Genomic DNA, 17,948 nt, shown 5'->3' with positions numbered 1-17,948 from the left:
ATTTGACAGACAGAGATCACAAGTAGGCAGAGAGGCAGGCAGACAGAGAGAGAGAGGAGGAAGCAGGCTTCCTGCTAAGCAGAGAGCCTGTTGTGGGGCTCGATCCCAGGACCCTGGGATCATGACCTGAGTTGAAGGCAGAGGCTTTAATCCACTGAGCCACCCAGGCACCCCAGAGCATATTTTTTAAATGTATGTTCCGCTTAAAAGAATAATTCTCAAGAGGTACTTCTCCTAACCCCAATCTCAGAATAAGAAAAAAGAACAAGCTATGAGAAGCTATTAACACTAATTCAAGATGACCAACTATAGAAAGATATCTGTGTCAATATCAGATAATCAGAAAATCCACCTCCAACTAACAAAGTTTATTTTCTAAATGAAGAAAGCCTTCCAGTGATCTCAATGTGTAGTTAACATGAAATAAACCCTACAGACCAGAATCTGGCCATAAAATAAAAAGACAGGGAATGTCAGACCTGTCAAGCCCTGCCTTAGCCTTATCTACACAAGACTTACATACCAGATCCAAAATGGAAGCACGCATTTTCACACACAGACTCCGGGGCCCTTAGTCCATCAACAGCATTTTACTTGCTCCTTGAGAATTTCTCCATGCCACAGACATTCTTCAAAACTGGTATCTTTGCACGTATTTAAAAAGAACTATTGTTTAAATTGGTTTGCTTATGGCTGACTTTGTCAAAAAAGACCGAATGAATAAGTGAGAGTTTGTAGTCCCTGAAGAGACAATCTGAAGATAATGAAAGACGATTCAGAAGCATGCTAAATAGCACGAGGGAGGACTAAAATTTTCCAGATAATTCACTATTTAAGAGTTGACCATTTAAGTGCAATTCAATACCTATTTGAGGCCCTAAACAAAGTGCCATCGTGGATGAGAAATGGATACTAAACAGACAGTCCTAGATCTCAAGGAGGTAAGACTCTAATTGGGAAAGGGACAAGTAAGCGAGCAGCTATTGCTATATTAGACAGAACTGAGAACAGAGGTAAACCCAACTTTGGAGATTCAATGGAGGGAAAGGATGAGTCTGCTAGAGAGGGAACAGGAACCCAGTAAAGAACAGTTCTGCAGAAGGAGCACGGAGGGCAGTGGGCAAGGAGGCCGCAGTGGGCAGGGGGTGGGAGGGGGCAGAAACAGAGCTTAAACTGCACAAACCAATTCACCTCCAGGTCCCGAGGAGTCTGCATTTCATTAAGCAAACAGGAGCCCTTGAGGTTTTGTGTGGGGCAATCCTAAGGACAAAGGTGATTAAACTGGTGATGCAGAGGACAAAGTGAGAGGGGCTGAGGCTAGCAAAAGGATTACTGCAGATTAACAACAAGATGGGTGAGCCCTAGGACCGCAGCCACAGGTAGGAGAGAGTTCCATGGGGGGAGGAGAGGCAGTCTCGCTCTCACCACCAGCCAGGAAAAACGAGAGGATGAGGAATGAGTTAGTTTCCAGCTTCAGTTATTAAATGAATTGCGAATGAATGACATTAGTCTTGTTTTCCTCTTTGTTTTGACTACTAGGAAGCTCAGAGCCAAATATATGACTTATTTCTAACATATGGCAAGCAATTATGTGCAGCCTGTAAATCTATGGTTTATTTTCCTTCTGTTTTTTAAATTTACTTATGAGAGAGAGACAAGAGAGGCAAAGAGGGAGAAAGAGAATTCCAAGGAGACCCCATACTGAGTGTGGAGTCTGACCCTGGGATCAATCGCACAACCCCCAGATCATGACCTGAGCTGAGATTAAGAGTCGGACGCTTATCTGACTGAGCCACCCTGGCGCCCCTAATTTCCTCCTCTTCGCAGGCTTTTATCTATACTTAGTAAGTCACCTTTAATTATTTTTAAATGAGGCAGAAAATAAATCAGTATATTAAAAAAAGATTGAGACCAAGCCAGAGATAGCTGGACAAAGTAGCTGGATCAGGGATATAACCTGTAGGCTGCCAACCCAGAGCGTTCTCCTCACTGCTCTACCACTCTAGCGAAGGCCACATCTCCCAAAAGAAACTGAAAAATGCCAGACTTCCAGTTTTTCAAACTTCCTTACAAGTAGCAGTGCCATGAAATCAGTTCTCCCCAACAAAACTGAATGGGAAGTCTCCAAGGTGACCTTCTAGAAGACTCCTCTCTGCTAAGAGGGCGTTATAAAAAAACATCTTCCTTCCTTCCTTCCCTGTCTCACACAGGCATGATGTCTGGGGCCACAGCAACTACACTGCCAACGTGAAGCAATGAGCCCGAGGCTTTCCATAAGCCAAAATACTAAAAATAGAGGAACAAAAGGATGCAAAGAGACTAGAGTCTTCAAAAACATCATTCAGACACTGCACCACCCTTACAACCAACTATTTTCTACACTCCTTGCTACTGGACAACAATAAATTCTGTTATCTATGCCATTTTTTGTAGTGTATTGTTACTTCCCAATGATGGATACAACACTGGTCAAATCATGAGGTCAGTTTCTGACAGGCTGATTTTTATTCTGCTGAGTTAACAAGATTATTATTCTTGAGATGAGAAAATGCAAACATGTATTACAAACATATACTGCAGTCAAGAAGAAAGCAGTAACCTGTAAGAGCTGTTGGAGGCAGCTAAAGATAAAAACAGAAAGGGATGTAATGATAAATAACATTTGAAAAAGCGTGATCAAGTATTGACTGACAGGAGCACTTCTTGGAGGCAGGACCCAAGGAAGGAAAGAGTGATGTACAGAAGTCCTCTAAAATGGAGAAAATGAGGGAGACTTTCTCTTCTGGCAATGTTATAAACAAGATAACCTAAAAAATCCTTCCCAATATAAAATAACAAAAAATTCTGTGAAAAGTAGAAGAAACATCTGTTTAAACACATATCTTAGTTCACATGAAAATAAAGAACCTCCCCAAAGACCAAAAATCAAAGAAGAACCCGAAATCCACAGCATAAAGTAGAAGCTGTTCATGTTTAAAAACCTAGGGTTTGGGGGACTGGAGGAGAGGGGGATCGTTTGTGTGTAAAGGGCACCTGATCTTTGCGCTGTAACAAAAATAAAAAGAGAAAGAAATTACTAGCCTAATATTTTCTTTAAAACACCATCTTGAACACAATTGTAACTAGTTTTCAACCTCGGGCACTTCATGCTTTATATAAAGAAATTCCAGCATTAAGTGCGTATTTTAAAAAACATGTCCATATTACATACTTACGTATCACAACAGGCTTCATGAATATTTCATCATAAGATTAAGTAAAATATAAGATGAACAGAAATGTTTTCCTGAAAAAACCATACATTGCCCCATTTTTCCGGCCACAATTTAATCATTAATCACTTCATCAAGTTCAGTATATCTGTAACCACACTAAAAGGTTTCCAAATTTTAGGACTTTTTGATAAAATTTTATTATTAGGGTCATTGTAATATTCTTCTAGCGACTAAGCTACCAATAGTTTCATAATACCTTATATATCACAGAAAAATAGTCTGTCATCTTTGAGCTAATGTTATCGCCCTCTACATGACAGATTCTGCAATGTTCAAATTCAGCATATAAATGGTAATTCAGCATATAAATAAATTGTAATAGGAACTGGCAAAGGATGTCAAGAGAAAAGAATTACACCCTCAACTTAAAAAAAAAAAAAACAACAACACAAAAACCTCTTAAGGTCGTCCACTGAGTTTACCTTCTGTTAGCCTCATTTGCTTCCCACCTTCCCTTTAAAATTGAAGACATTTTATATTCCCTTTGCTCAGCTTTATGCGGGGTTTATGAATGGGCACAGTTCCACCCTAAATTCCACTAAGCCACCTTCAATTACTCAATTCATTTCAAGGCCATCTTCTTTCAGGAAGTCCTATCTTTGGGCAGTTCAAAGAGCCCAGGAAATGCAAACACATAATCTATATCATCGTCAGAAGGGTTCCAGGGGTCTCCACTGCATTCCCAGATTTACCTAAAGATGAAACCTTTTAACCTTCTGTTTAACGCTGGATGCCACAATAAATACAGCATCCCAAACTCTGCTTTGGACGGTGCTGCACCCTGAATGTTTCTCCAAACCTATGTGCTATAAGGCCACTAAACGCAGGGGGAAGTAATCAACTCGGGAAATCAAGAACCCAAGTGTGAAAGGACTGCGTTTGGCTTGGTTCTCCCCCTCCCGCCGACTCGGGGAGAAGGTCCAGTGAATCGCTCCAGTCCCAGGGGTCGTACGAGAGAGGCTCCCAAGGGCTCGCTCGGGTCCTCCGGGAATAAACCACGAGTTAGCAGCGCCGGGCGGCTCCGAGGGGCGCGCTGCATTCTGGGACTCGTTTCCACAGTTACCCACGTGCACCCAACCCAACCGCGACTCCGCGCGGCGCGGACTACAAGTCCCAGGATTCCGCGCGACCGCCTTTCCCCTTCACACCCGGCCACTGGAGCCAGACCCTAAAGGAAACCCCTAAAGCGTCCTCCCCGCAAGCTTGGCAGAGGTCGCGCCCCGCGAGCGCTACGTGGGGCCTCTGGCCCGGCCCTCCCTGCAGGGAAGCGGGTCCCCAGGCACCAGCGTCCACACCTGACGACCAGAAATTAGACAACTGCGTCACAGACTGCCAATCCCACGGACTGCCTGGGACCCCAACACCTCCCCTGCGCAAAACCCCCCACCCGGTCTCCAAGGCCCGACCCCTCCGGATCCCGCCACGGAAAGCCCGCAGCCCGCGCCCCGGCCCCGCCTCCCAGTCCCGCAGCCGGAGCCCGCGCCAGCGCTGACCTCGCTTCCCGCCGCTCTGGGGGAACCGCGGCCAGCGCCAACCTCAGGGCACCTCCCCGCCCCCTCCACCTCAGCCCCGCCCCCTCCACTCCCCGCACCCGAAGCTCAGGGCTCCCCCTTCCATGGACTCTGTCTTGATTGGGGGGAGGGATCCCCTCCCAGAAAACATAGTCTGACACCTCCCCCCCACCCCGAGCCCCGCGCGGACCGAATCTGGACTTGACAGTCCTCCCCCTGCCCTGGCCCCTCCCAACCCCCCTTTCCTCCCAACTAGCTCTACACCCCCACCGCACCTCCTCTACCCCTGCCCCCATCCTGTCACCCCAAACCCTCCCCTCTTCCCTCTCCTCTCACTCCCAATTACCCTCTCTTCCCAACACCTGCTCAATCCTATTACCCCAACGTCTGCCCCCTCTCACCACTCCCAGTTACCCCACCACCCTTCTATGCCTCTCCAGCCCAGCGGACTCCCCAACTATCCCATCACACCCCAATCCCTCCCACCACCTCGCTCTCCCGTTACATCAGCCCTCATCTCCGTGCCCGCCCTCCTGCCCCGCTCGGGCGATACCCCCATTCCCCCACCGCATTGTTCCCCCCACCCCCGCCATCCAGCCCTTCTTCCCATTGTCCCCGCCCCCGCGCTCCCCTCGCACTCACCCGCCTTTCTCACGGAGCCGCCCGCACCGCTCAGCCCCTAGGAAATCCTCACCCCTGCGCCCCGCTCGCTCGCTCCCTCGCTCTCTCTTCCCGCGCCGGTGCCACCCCCGGCCCTGCCCGCTAGCGCCCGCCGCCGCCTCCACCTCCATTCACCCCAGGCACTCCGGTCCCAGCCCTTCATCGCACGTCCCGCCCCCCCTGCCCCCAACACTGAAAAGGAGCCAGTCCCCACCCCCCTCACCTCCGCCCTCCCCCGGCAGGCCGGCCCCTTCCCCCCCCCCACGCCCGCCCCCGCCCCGCGCCGCCCGCAGCGTCACCGCCCGCCGCGGCCCCGGGAGGGGAAGGGGTGGCTCCCGGGCAGGGGCTCCCGGCGCGTTTCGGGACAGGAGGCGCGGGGCGGGGACTGCGGGAGCGGAGTGGAGAGTGTTGGCAACCGCCCGGCCCCGGCCCGCTCGCTCTCTGTTACTCACTGACAGCGGCGGCATCCGAGTGCATTTTCGGGCAGCTCACACCCCACTCTCCGCCCAGGCTCCCGCGCTCGCCTCGCGGTCCCCCCACCAGCTCGCCGCACCTCCGCTCGGAGCTGAGGACCAGCCGCCAGCACACCCGGCCCGCCCACCTCGGCTCCAAGCATTGGCTGAACCTCGGCTGCGGGACCGCCCCTCCGCGTCTCTCATTTGACAAAAGGAGTGCGGAGGGCGCCGGTCTAGAGCTGGCAATGAGGCCACGCCCCTTGGGCTCCAATGCGATTGGCCCCGGCGCCTCGTCCCCGTAACGCCCCTGGCGGGGGCCACGGTCTGGAGCAGCAGGTTGGACCCGGCTGCTGTCACTCATCCCCGGGGTCCGAAAGCGCGTGTAGGGGCGAGGCTGGGGAATTGGTCCACCTTGACCCTGAAGCCCCGCCCCGTCACGGGCGGGATTGGTGGAGCTGCAGACCAACCGAGAAAGATGCGTCGGCTCTGAAACAAAGCACGCGTGGTGTTCCGCGAAGAGCCGAGGAGGGAAAGCGCAGTTGGGGCAGCTCGTGTCCGGTACAAGGAGTAGGGGAGTCCCCCCCCTACTGGGATTCCCCACTTGTCTCGCAAGCCTCCGAGCCGTTCTCAGCAGGAGCCCCGTCCGCGCGGAACTTGGACTTCTCTTGCGAGGTGTTTCCTACTGCTGGAAACTGGGTAAAGAATCGCCCCGTCCTCACTTCCAGCAAACCCTCGGGTGAGGAATAAATTCCCAGTTCTCGTACAACAATTACAACAATCTGCCCGCTCCCCGTTTTCGAGATGCACATCTCTTCCAGAATCATCACACTTCTTCCCCCCTTGGTCACGTAAGCTTTTCTAAAGGCTTCGAATGCTACAGGCATTGTCCGTCATGCACACATCTGTATACGCCCCGCACCGCATACAGGAAATTAGAGCCACGCTCTGAGCTTCTGTCTGGCACACTGGCAAGTCCAGAAGGTATGTGCTGAGCCCTCAAGGACACCTAGCCTGAATCTAACTCACTGACTCAGAGGGCCTCATTTGGCTGTTACTTGGCAAAAGAAGGTGTTAATGTAAGTAAATTCGTCGGACCATTGAGCTTCCTAAGTCAAGAATTCGCACCATTTTCATAAGTTGCAACCACTTTTTTCAAAGCTTCCCAACCATCTCATCACACTTAACCATAGTGTAGCAGAATGATATTTTGAGATATTTAGGAAGGATAGCCCCCTCCCACCCCAATCACAGGATACATACACCACTTATCTGTATCCCAAGGCCCTACCCTAACCTACAGCCAGAGCATTATATAATCAAGGAATAGGATTACATCACATACAATTGGTAACAAAACATTAGTCATTTTGGTTTTCGATTTCTTCAGCCAATGCTTTCGAGTTTCAGGGTTCTGAAATTTAGGTTTCAAATCGGGATAAATGTCACGCCATAACCAAGTTACTTTTAAAGAACTGGATCAAACCAGTTCCTCTGTCCCACACCACTCCTGTTGTTGTATACTCTGTCCCTCTTAATCCCTAATGTCTCATGGGTAAATTGCATCCTTGTAATTGTATATCTATCATACTTCTATCATTTGAATATTTATGAATCACTTCACCTAATCATAGAATCTCAGAATTGACCTGAATTTATCCACTGTAGGTTTCTTCTCAAGATTCTCATCCATATTGGTGAACTTTAACAATGACAGGTTGGTCAGCTGGGCCTCGCAGAGATGGTAAGTACTTCTAAACTCTGAAAGAGGCCATTCCTTGTTGGGTAGATCTAACTCTAAAAAGTCCCTCCTTACTCAAAATGGAAAAGCTGCTCCTGCACTTTATCCCGTTTATGTTTGCAACCTTTTCATTATCTAGGAAGTAATAAATTCTGTAGAACTTAAATCATAAAATTTTATATATATAAAACGTATGTTTTTATTGATCACGGTACTTTAAGGGCCGAGACACAACTGTTGTTTTGCACAGAAATGGGTTTGCTTCTTCACACCTCCAAATTAAAATAAGCTCACAATTAATATGTTTTAGGTAGCCATTTACTATATTGATTTATTTGCTGCAAACTTGGTGATAATGTATGTAATGGGTAAGTTACATGAGCGACCTGCCCACTTCTTTGCCCGTAGCACCCAGCTCTTTACTGGCTCGTGGTGTCCACAAAAATATATAGAATGTTTAACCTTTGTTATTTCTCAGCATCACTTTCAGTGAGGTCACTATGGTTATTTTCAAATGAAAAATAGACTTACAGAGTAACTTAAAACATCTTTTTGGTAGGTGAACTACAGCCTGAAGATCGAGGGGCTAAGCTTATTCTTAGTCTGCTAAAACTCAGGGCCCCACATGTATGAATAGTAAAATAGTAAAATATATAAATAATAAATAAAATATAAAATAGTAAAATAGTAATTGAGTGATTACATAATACTCTGCAGATATCACCCCATCATTTTAATAATCCACAAGACTATAAACCTTTGAGGGCAGGAATTTTCTTATATTTAGCTTTATGTCCTTAGCATCAAGTATAGTGCTTTCAAATAGTAGACACAACTTAATTGTTCCTTAGAGTGAACTGAATGTTGACTGTAATGTGAAATTTTAGATCTGAGAGGAGCCTTGGGAAAATCCATCTTCCTCATTTTAAGCATATGAGAGTTGAGGTCCAAAGGAGTTAAATGTCTAATCCAACTTACTCAATTAGTTAATTACAAAGCAATAACTAAACTCAGGTTTTTCAACTCCTAGACCAGGTCTTTCCCCCAAACCCATATCAAAGCCTCAAAACTCCAAAGATGGGTAAATTACTTTTCCTTCCCATTTAAGAGTTGTAATAGCAATCTAATACAAATCCAATACTTCCTGGCTGGAATACTGCCTTCCCTTTTATGAAATTCAACAGGCAATTTTTTCAATATGTAATAGAACATTTAACTTTTTTCTCATTGGTACCATCTCCAAATAACTTGATCTCTGTGGGGGGGGGGATGTTTAGTAAGATAATAATGTTACACTTCTGTGCCTTTATATTCAGATCCTTGGGGGGGAAAATTAATAAGTGTCTTGGGACTGTGATGGTAGAGTAAAACTTTTCCCCAAATTCCACACATCCCACCATAGCATGCTGTTCTGCATATGTTGGGAGATGGGGGCACAGAGTAGAGAATAGCATAGTCTTAAGACTGAAATAAACTCAAGCCTGCTTAGACAAATCGATAAATAAGCCCCTGATGAAATTGGAAGAGAGCTGGAAAGAAGTCATGTCAGGGAGGAATTAATTCAGCCTCAGATTGAAGTGAGAGAGTGTATAGAGCTCCACTAGTTATCAAAAGTCAGGCTAGGGGTGCCTGGGTGGCTCGATGGGTTAAGCCTCGGCCTTTGATTCAGGTCATGATCTCTGGGGTCCTGGGATCAAGCCCCGCATCAGGCTCTCTGCTGAGCGGGGAGCCTGCTCCCCCCCACCCCCGCTCTTTCTCTCTCTGCTTGCCTCTCTGCCTACTTGTGATCTCTCAAGTCGATCTGTCTGTCAAATAAATAAATAAAATCTTTAAAAAAAAAAAAGTCAGACTAGATGGGATTACATGGAAACAGACAAACCAAAAAAAGTAAATCTATCAGTAGAAGTCAGGATAGTTCATTTCTCCAAACTCATAACCAGCTAACAGTTTGCTGATCCAAGTGATTCCAACTTTTTTTTTAGTTGCTTCCCATGTGGTAGGCATTACTTTTTTACTCTTATAGTGCTTTCCTTGTTAAAGTATTCCACATAACCTCAAAACACTCTAAGGGAGGGGTGGGGGGGCGGTTACTAATATTATTCCCATTTTACAGATAAGTTAACTGAGGCTTAGACCTTTCAGTAACTTGCCACCTAGCTAATAAGGAACAGTGTGCCTAAGAGGTCAAACTCCCTGTGTTATATAATATTCCGTCTCTTCTTAATCAGGTTAACATATGCCCTCCATGCCTGAGAGATTTACTTAAGGATACAATAATATGGAGGTGAATGTGTTTTTAAAAGATAGTGAAACTTGGCCTCTTTCTAGAGTTGAGTATGTAGACACTCAGGCTGCCTTTATTGATATATATTATGAAAAAACGAGTCTGAAAGATTATTTCCAGGTGACTCCGTCCTTCTTATCTATTTTAGCCTTTTGACCTTATTTCAATAACAGCTATCGACTTCGTGGTATATTATTAATGAGATTATTTATCTAGAGTATCCAATGAGGCACTGCTGAGTATAATTTCCCTACTCTGATAGATGAGTGGGAGGGGGCAGCCCCTTCAGCCTACGGGAATTAGCCTTTTAACCGTTGAGGCCTGTGCTACTGGGAAACAGTTTCAGCTATCTAGCTTTTAATTTCCTAAGAATATCACCGTAACTTTTCACATATATACATAGAACAGTGTTGCAATTAGCCACTTACCAAATGCTAATAGGGTAGTAAAAATGTAGGTTTTGTTTTTTAATACCTATACATAATCATGTTCCAATCATTAGGTGAATGGAAAAGCATAGAAGTAGACATTTTCCTCCAGTGTCACCAACAGGGACAGTCCTTCCTCAAAACTGGTCATGACTGGCAAGCTGAAAAGATGGCATCATCCTCTCCTTTCATCAGCTTCCTTTTCCCCTGCCCCTCTTATGCTAAAGGTCAGAAACTGACAATGACACACAAGCAAGTGACCTCTTTATAATCACTCCAGGTTATTTCATAAAATTGATATCCTGTCATGTGCATTTATAATGTACATTAAAAGGTTTTCTTTCTTTTTTTTTTACCATCAACTTCTTTTTTTTTTTTTTTTAAAGATTTTATTTATTTATTTCACAGAGAGAGAGAGAGATCACAAGCAGGCAGAGAGGCAGGCAGAGAGAGAGATAGAGGAGGAAGCAGGTTCTCCACCGAGCGGAGAGCCCGATGCGGGACTCGATCCCAGGACCCTGAGATCATGACCTGAGCCGAAGGCAGAAGCTTAACCCACTGAGCCACCCAGGTGCCCCTTTCCATCAACTTCTGTTGGGGCAATAGTGTAACTCCCACAATAAAAAGAGACCTTAAGGGATGGAACTTTCTGGAACCAACGCTACACTGAGCATTGTTAGCCATGGCAACACTTTTGATACTTTTTTCCTGAAGCAGAACATAGGCTTAATTCAGATGGCCTGGATTAAAGACCCATTGCTTAAGAAGACAGTGCATCATTTAAAAGAAATTATTTCACGTCTCTGTGTGTTTTGGTTTCCTCATCTGCAAAATAGTGAAAATAATAGGAACTACCTTATAGGTATGTTGTGAGAACTACGTGAATGAGTCAGTATAAGTAGAGCACAGAAAGGTACCTGTCTCCATACCTGAGAGCCTCAGTACTCACCATATCCTTGAATCAATCCCTCCCCCACACAGCCAGCTTGTCATCCCAAACCTTCCTTTTCCTCTAAGCTGGTCCCTGCCTCCACAGTCACTGTGTTTTATTAACTTGGCTTCCTTTCTCCTTTCTAGAGTTTACAGTGAACATTGAGTTAGGGACAAAATCGTTCTTCACCAAGACATGCCACCCATATGAAATTAGTCTAGTTTGAAACTGAAATGTGAGATTTTACACAATAAAGAAAAAAAATGAGTACCCAGTATCAATGCTGTGTCATTCAAACTAACTAGCTTAGTGAAAATTGATTGATACTGGAAGTTCAGATGTACATAGGAAATTCCTAAGCAATTAAACAGATTGTAGTAAATTACAGGGGATTCTACATAACTAGAGGTACATATGGTGTTCCCATAGTGACTAATTTCTCTTCCTCGTCCTTTGAAGTCATATTACCCTTCCCTGAGTGACGCAGTTACTGGTATAAAAGATTTTTAATCTACTGTACCAGAGGCAAAGTGTCTTTAAGTATTACCTTTGGGCCAGCCTGGGATAAGATGCAGACCCTCCCACTTAAGGAGGCATTAAACTTGTTTGGGCCTTAATTCCTCCATCTATAAACATAGGATTAATATCTTCTAGGGATAAATATGATAACATATGTACAAGCACTTATAAAAGTAGGAGACAGAAGCAGGAATAAATGCATGAGCCCCAATTATGTGATGTTTTCACATACTTCCTTGTGAACTTCATGCAGTTGTGTGAGGTACGGTTTAATTTTTATGCTTGGAGCTATTTCAAGTAAAAATGAGTCTGTGTTTCTAAGTTATCTAGAAAATCCGGGTTTCCTTCTTTATGAACTGCCATTTTAGGGATCTCTCAGAAAAGCTAAGAATTTTCTAATTCTGCTGAGATTTGACATCAGTGTTTCAATTTCAATTTTTTTTTTTTTTGTTAATTTCTCCAGCACAACTATAGAATGCTTAAACTGGCATTTTTATTTTCTTTCTTTCTTTCTTTCTCTTTTTCTTTCTTTCTTTCTTTCTTTCTTTCTTTCTTTCTTTCTTTCTTTCTTTCTTTCTTCTTTTTACCCAGGGCCTTCTATTTTTCAGAAATCATACCTGCCTAGGGATTTAACAGAGTGTTTGAATAAAATTGTCTTCATTACCACATGTTCTTTTCTGAATTGGGTATTTTCACCTCATTCGCATCGAGCTAATCAAGTCCTAATGATGTTGCATTAAATTCGATCTCAGAAGGTATAATTTTCCAATCAAATCTAAACAATGCATGAGGTTTATAGTGACTTTCATAAATATACCATTGCTTCACTTACTCCAGCTAGCAGGGTATGGGCAGAAAAAAATAACCATTTTACTTGTACAATGGCTTCTGTGTGCTGTCAGGCTCTTCATTTCTCCTCGCCTTTTCTAGCCTGCTTCCATGAATACAATGTCTTTCTAACATCCCTCTCAGGGCAGTACAGGAGGCCCCATCCATCTCCAGACGTCGGTGGCTGCACGGCAGCCGAGCATCTCATTATGGCAAAGTGAAGCATTCTGGGAGAGTGGATGGAGCCGGCAGGCAGCAGTAGGCAGTGGGGGAGGGAAGAGGAAGACAGGAGCCGAGGAAAATATATGCTCACTTCCTTGGTGATAACATGTTATGGAAGTAAGAACTTCCTGTTGTAGAAAGGAAGAGGATGTAGGATGTCAGAAACCTGTGACTAAGCAGATTCCCACTCCTACAAGCTGGTTACATCTGCCTCAGTGACCACAAGCCCCCGACACACCTGAAACCCACCCCCCACCCCGCAACTGAAGTTACCACAGAAGCCATGTTGTGGGAAGAAAGTAAGAATCCAAGTATTTCAGGAAAAGATCTATCGTTACAAATTAGAAAAAGGAAAGAATTTGGAGGCATGTGCGTGTGTGCATGCGCATATACACACGTGTGCAGACACACTTACACACATATATATGACTGATTTGTCCAATTGGAAAGTATTTCCTTCCAGCTGACCTGAATATTTACACTTTAGTTTGTTATACTGCCTTAGCCAAGATAGGTTAAAGCAAATGCCCTTAACATGTTGGGAGTCACAGGACCCCTTTAAGAATCATTGAAAATGATGACTCCCTGTCAAAGGCCTGAAATCCCCCTACATCCATCCCATCACCCCCTAAATTAAGAACTCCTAGATTAGACATTCATTTGAGTTCACAAGTATTTCCCTTTAAAAATCCAGACACTTGAGGGACTAGTCAGTGGCCATCGGAATTTGTTGGCAAGAGAGGAGTTCCCCAGTCTGACTGTCATCTGGGCCTGTGCTCAAGTAATGGGAACTGGTGGGTGAGGTGAACGGTTTCAGGCTGTGGAACAGTAGGAGAGGAGGGAAGCCTTGGCTCTGGGGGGGGGCAGCAGTTTCAAGGCAGTGTGGTGTATTGGACCATTGGACAAAGAGCAAGAGAGAAGCAGTGCTCTTTGGAGAGGAGATGCCAAAAATAAACTCCTGTTTCCAAGTTTCGTTCACCTCCAGTTCCAAACTGGGTTGCAGTCAAAGCTGCCTTTTCTGCAGCCACCCCCAGCCAGACTCTGGGTCCTTCCCTGCCCACAGTCACCCTTTGCCTTCCCTCTCATCTAATTGTTTCATTTTCTTATCTCCTGATCCCAAGCCCTGAGCAGCTCCCACTGGGCTGGGCCCCCGGAGCCACCTTGCCCCACCCCCATGGTCTGGTCAATTTCCTGGGCAAGTCTGACCTTGACTCCCTGCACCTGCTTTCATCTCATTCTTCATCCCTCCACCTCACAGTCACTGGTTCTGGTTTCAAAGCTCTATCACTACAACCTTCATCTGTTCTAAACCTCCATTCAAATTTTAGATAACCGTAGCTTGGGGAAACATTTCCAATTCACAGATAATAGACTAGGGGCTATAAATACTGTACTGGCAAACACTTAATTTAAGTACCACTCACTTATTACCAGGCACTATTCTAGTGTTCCTGTCAACTCATTTAATTCTCTCAACAATCCCGAGAGGTAGAAACTTTTGTTAAACTCGCTTTCCAGGTGAGGCGACTGAGGCACAGACAGATAAAGGAACTTCCCCAAAGTCACACAGCTAGTTAAGGGCAGAACTGGGAGAATTAAGCCCAGGCAACCTGGATTCAGATCTGTATTTTTCATCGCTTTGCTGTGTCGCTTCTTCATATGGCCTCGTACAAAGGGCTGTTTGCTCACCCTGTGCAACAACCGCCCCCCCACCCCAACGCACATTCCAAGTCCTTTATTGTGGAAACTATACCTATTTTTCTTGTACCAGTAGGCAGTCAAGCCCAGCATAACTCTAGGGGGCCAGGGCAAAGGTCCCATGTTCTCTCTGCCCATCGTCAGTGGCAACATGAAACATGGTTTCCCTAGTTCTGGGGTGTGGAACTTTATTCTCTTCCTTGTTAAAACAATCGGGGGATCTGGCACCAAGACTACCCATTGGGGGATATAAGAGTAGAGCTCAGGGGCACCTGGGTGGCTCAGTTGGTTAAGTGTCCGACTCCTGATCTCAGCTCGGGTCTTGATCTCAGGGTCGTGGGTTCAAGCCCCATATTAGGCTCCAAGCTGGGCATGGAGCTAACATTAAAAAAAAAAAAAAAAAAAAAGAGTAGGGCTCAAAGTAGCAGAGTATGGTTACAGGTGATTCAGCTTTAAAGGATTACCATTGCTTGGGGGTCAAAACTCTGCCACTTCGATTCACAGACCTGTACCCCTGGGGATAAAAATACATTATATGTTTATAAAAAAAATTAAAAAGTTTAAAAAAAAAAAACCTCTGCCACTTGCCCCCTGCTCCCCACTAGCTTTCTCTCCCTTTTCCAGCTCCCCTGCCAGGAGCCTAGGGCTCCTGTCATCGTGGTGCTTGGTGGCCAGCCCTCCTGGACAAACCCCTGCCCTTTGTAGAACGAGGTCCGTCCTCAGGGAGGGAAGGCGAACCTCTCTATTCCCTAGTAAGAGCAATATTGAAACAAGCTTAAACAACATCCCAGAGGAAAGACACAGAGGAGTTGCCTGAAAATCGGAAGGAGACCAGACTGATGCTGAGAGATCATGATACTCAGGGGCCACAGAAAGGGTGAAATTCCCGAAATTCCTCACTCCATTTTTGGCTTAGGAAATGGAGACACTTCCTTCTCCCCTGCCTCCGAGTCACTCTCCCGCTAACGGAACAAAACAAGGCCCCGCCGCCCCACGGCACGCAGGCAAAATACAGAGCCCGGCACCATCAGCCTGCTTCACGCACGGCAGAGCCGCATGTAGTCCCTGGGACCTATTTTGATGATCAGAACTTACCTGTCCAATGTCTCGTTCCCTCAGCTCCTTGTGCATGACTGGCTTGCTGTTCTCCGATAAGCTAATCCAGGGGAAATACACATGCGTGAACATAGTACCCCTCGCAAAGATATTTACACTTGAAATAAGACTCCTAACAAACACGTGGCCCAGCACCAACAACATACTTCCCCCAGCCAGCCTCCCACCCTCCCACCCTCCAGCCTGTCCTCCTCCCTGTCTCCGTGACAGCTCCATCCCAGCCCTTCCCGACTCCGCTTCAGGCTCACCTCCATTAAGCCCTTCTTTGCCTGAGGTTGCCCACAGTCATGTCTTTTTCCACTGAACACCTGCCTCACTAGAACAGAACTTGGCAGGAGGGAACAGAATGGGAACAAAGGGGAATAGAATGTTTGGACAGGACAATCTCAGAGGTGAGCCGGGCACATTCCCTCATCCCACAGGTGAGGAGACAAAGACACAGAAGCGGTGGGGCCGCTTGGACTTTCTCCTGCCTGGCCTTCCCCTCTTTTGCTAGGAAGACCCCTGCTTCTTTTGGGGGAACTGCTCCCCTCACCATTCATCAGATAAAGTTTTGATAGCCAATTGGGATCCCTCCCACTCCCAGTGGGCACGTGATCTCTTGCTTGCTCATTCATCTGTTCATGAAATAACCATCAGCAAGGGCCTTCCATGTGCCAGATACTGCCGGGCTCTAGGAATAACACGTTGAGCAAAAACAGCCCCACTTGGTGCCCTCATGGGGCTTATGAGCTTGCAGAGGAGGCATTCCTTAAGTAACCATGCAGCAAAGTAAAATGGCTCTTTTGACAAGTAGGAGAAAATGAACACAGTTTTTGAGGGCATACAATAGCAGAGCTGACTCAGCAACTTTGTACAGGTGTACAGTCCATGCACTGCACAAAAGAGCACAGCCAAGGGGGCAAAGGTGCTAAAGTACCACTTACTGTCTGCTCACTGACCCATGGACTTGGTGTGAAGCTGCCTCTGCTCAGAGCGGCATCTTGTTCTTCACATCTTGGTGGTCCATCCAAAAGGGTCATCTTTTTCTAATATGCCCCAAAGTCTCAAACAGACCAGCCAAGGCTCTGGTTGTGCCTCAGGGAAGAGAGTGGAAAGAAGTGAGGCTCCCCTGAAGAGGTGACTGGAGACACACAAATAATGAGTAGTGAATAAACTCAGTGGGAAGGAAGAAGTTTCCAGACACCCGGAAGAGCCCAGGCAATGGCCTCGTCATGATGGCCATCTGGTCCCTAGTTCCAAGCACTTCTAAGGCTTAGCCGATCCCCTGCCTTCCCAGACAATTGCTCTCATGACATTCCACTTCCTATTTGTAGTTCAAAATTAGTTTCTGTCCCTTGCACTTGGAGAGCCCTGGCTCACAGAGCAAAGCTGGCCCCAGCTCTCCTTCCTCCCAAGTCCATTGGGCCTCCTCCCTCTGCCAGGCCCCATCCTTCCATGCGAGAAACCTCTCCTCTCTCAGGCTGACTCACCTTCAGAGCCCGAACTCTGCCTTGGATGATCTCGTATTGTCTCCAGCATGGAACGGAAACTCAGTAAACGTTTCGTGAACCAAGACTCGATTAACTCTCTACGGGTGGCCATTTTGTCCACTGGGACTGGATAAAGTGGGAATAGTGGATAAATAAATATCCACTTTATTCCACTTTATTCCACTGGATAAAGTGGGAATGCTGCCACTCCCATCTGTTTTGACCTGTTTTTATGACAGCGGTGGGTTTTGTTGGTTGTTTTGCACGTTTCTCAATTTGGTAGGATGCATTCTCTTAAAATTGGCGGGGGGGGGGGGATGCTGTCACTCCTTAAAACAGGTGATCTCAGGACAGAACTCTAATTGACAGGGCCTGACTCACGTAATCATTCCAAAGCCTTTCCGTATGGCAGGAGATGGGATGGAATTGGCCAGCCCTGAGTCATATACTGTCTTCCGGGGCCAGGGGGTGGTGGACACTGTGGTATGAAACCCCAAAAGAACAACATGAAGTTAGTGAGGGGTAGTTTTCCAAGCCTGTGTGAGTGTTCTTTCCTGAAGAATAGAGGGAAGGAATGCTAAGCAGGATATTTTTTAGAGATGTCCACTTCATAATCATTATTGTTGTAATTTTATGAGAATTCATTTATTTGTTCAAATAATACTTGTTTAGCATTTACTGTGTATCAAGCACTGTCCTAAACTCTGGGGATACAACAATTAACAAAACAGATAAGAATTCATCTCTGGCAATTCAAGGAACCCCAAATAGCCAAAACAATCTTGAAAATATGAATAAGGCTGGATGACTC

General features: G+C 46.0%; 1 protein-coding gene across 3 annotated transcripts in view; it reads right to left on the bottom strand.

Moving 5' to 3' along the window:
• DCUN1D4 (defective in cullin neddylation 1 domain containing 4) overlaps positions 1-15,993 on the bottom strand; it is a 78,650-nt gene extending 62,657 nt beyond the window's left edge. For 2 of the 3 annotated variants that reach the window (XM_047719259.1, XM_047719260.1), the window contains exons 1-2: positions 15,914-15,993; positions 15,645-15,705 (exon numbers count right to left, since the gene is read on the bottom strand). In XM_047719259.1, coding sequence (XP_047575215.1) covers positions 15,645-15,705; positions 15,914-15,919 — 67 coding nt within the window. In that variant the 5' untranslated portion in view covers positions 15,920-15,993. Of the gene's footprint in view, positions 1-5,428; positions 5,598-15,644; positions 15,706-15,913 lie in introns of those variants that run through there. The other variant, XM_047719261.1, reaches the window with a different exon arrangement.
• Positions 15,994-17,948: the final 1,955 nt, after the last annotated feature.

The sequence above is a fragment of the Lutra lutra genome, chromosome 2 (genome assembly GCF_902655055.1).
Source record: "Lutra lutra chromosome 2, mLutLut1.2, whole genome shotgun sequence".
In the NCBI taxonomy this organism is placed as follows: Eukaryota; Metazoa; Chordata; class Mammalia; order Carnivora; family Mustelidae; genus Lutra; species Lutra lutra.
Note: the sequence above shows the minus strand (reverse complement) of the source record. Positions and strands in the feature narration are given on the sequence as shown.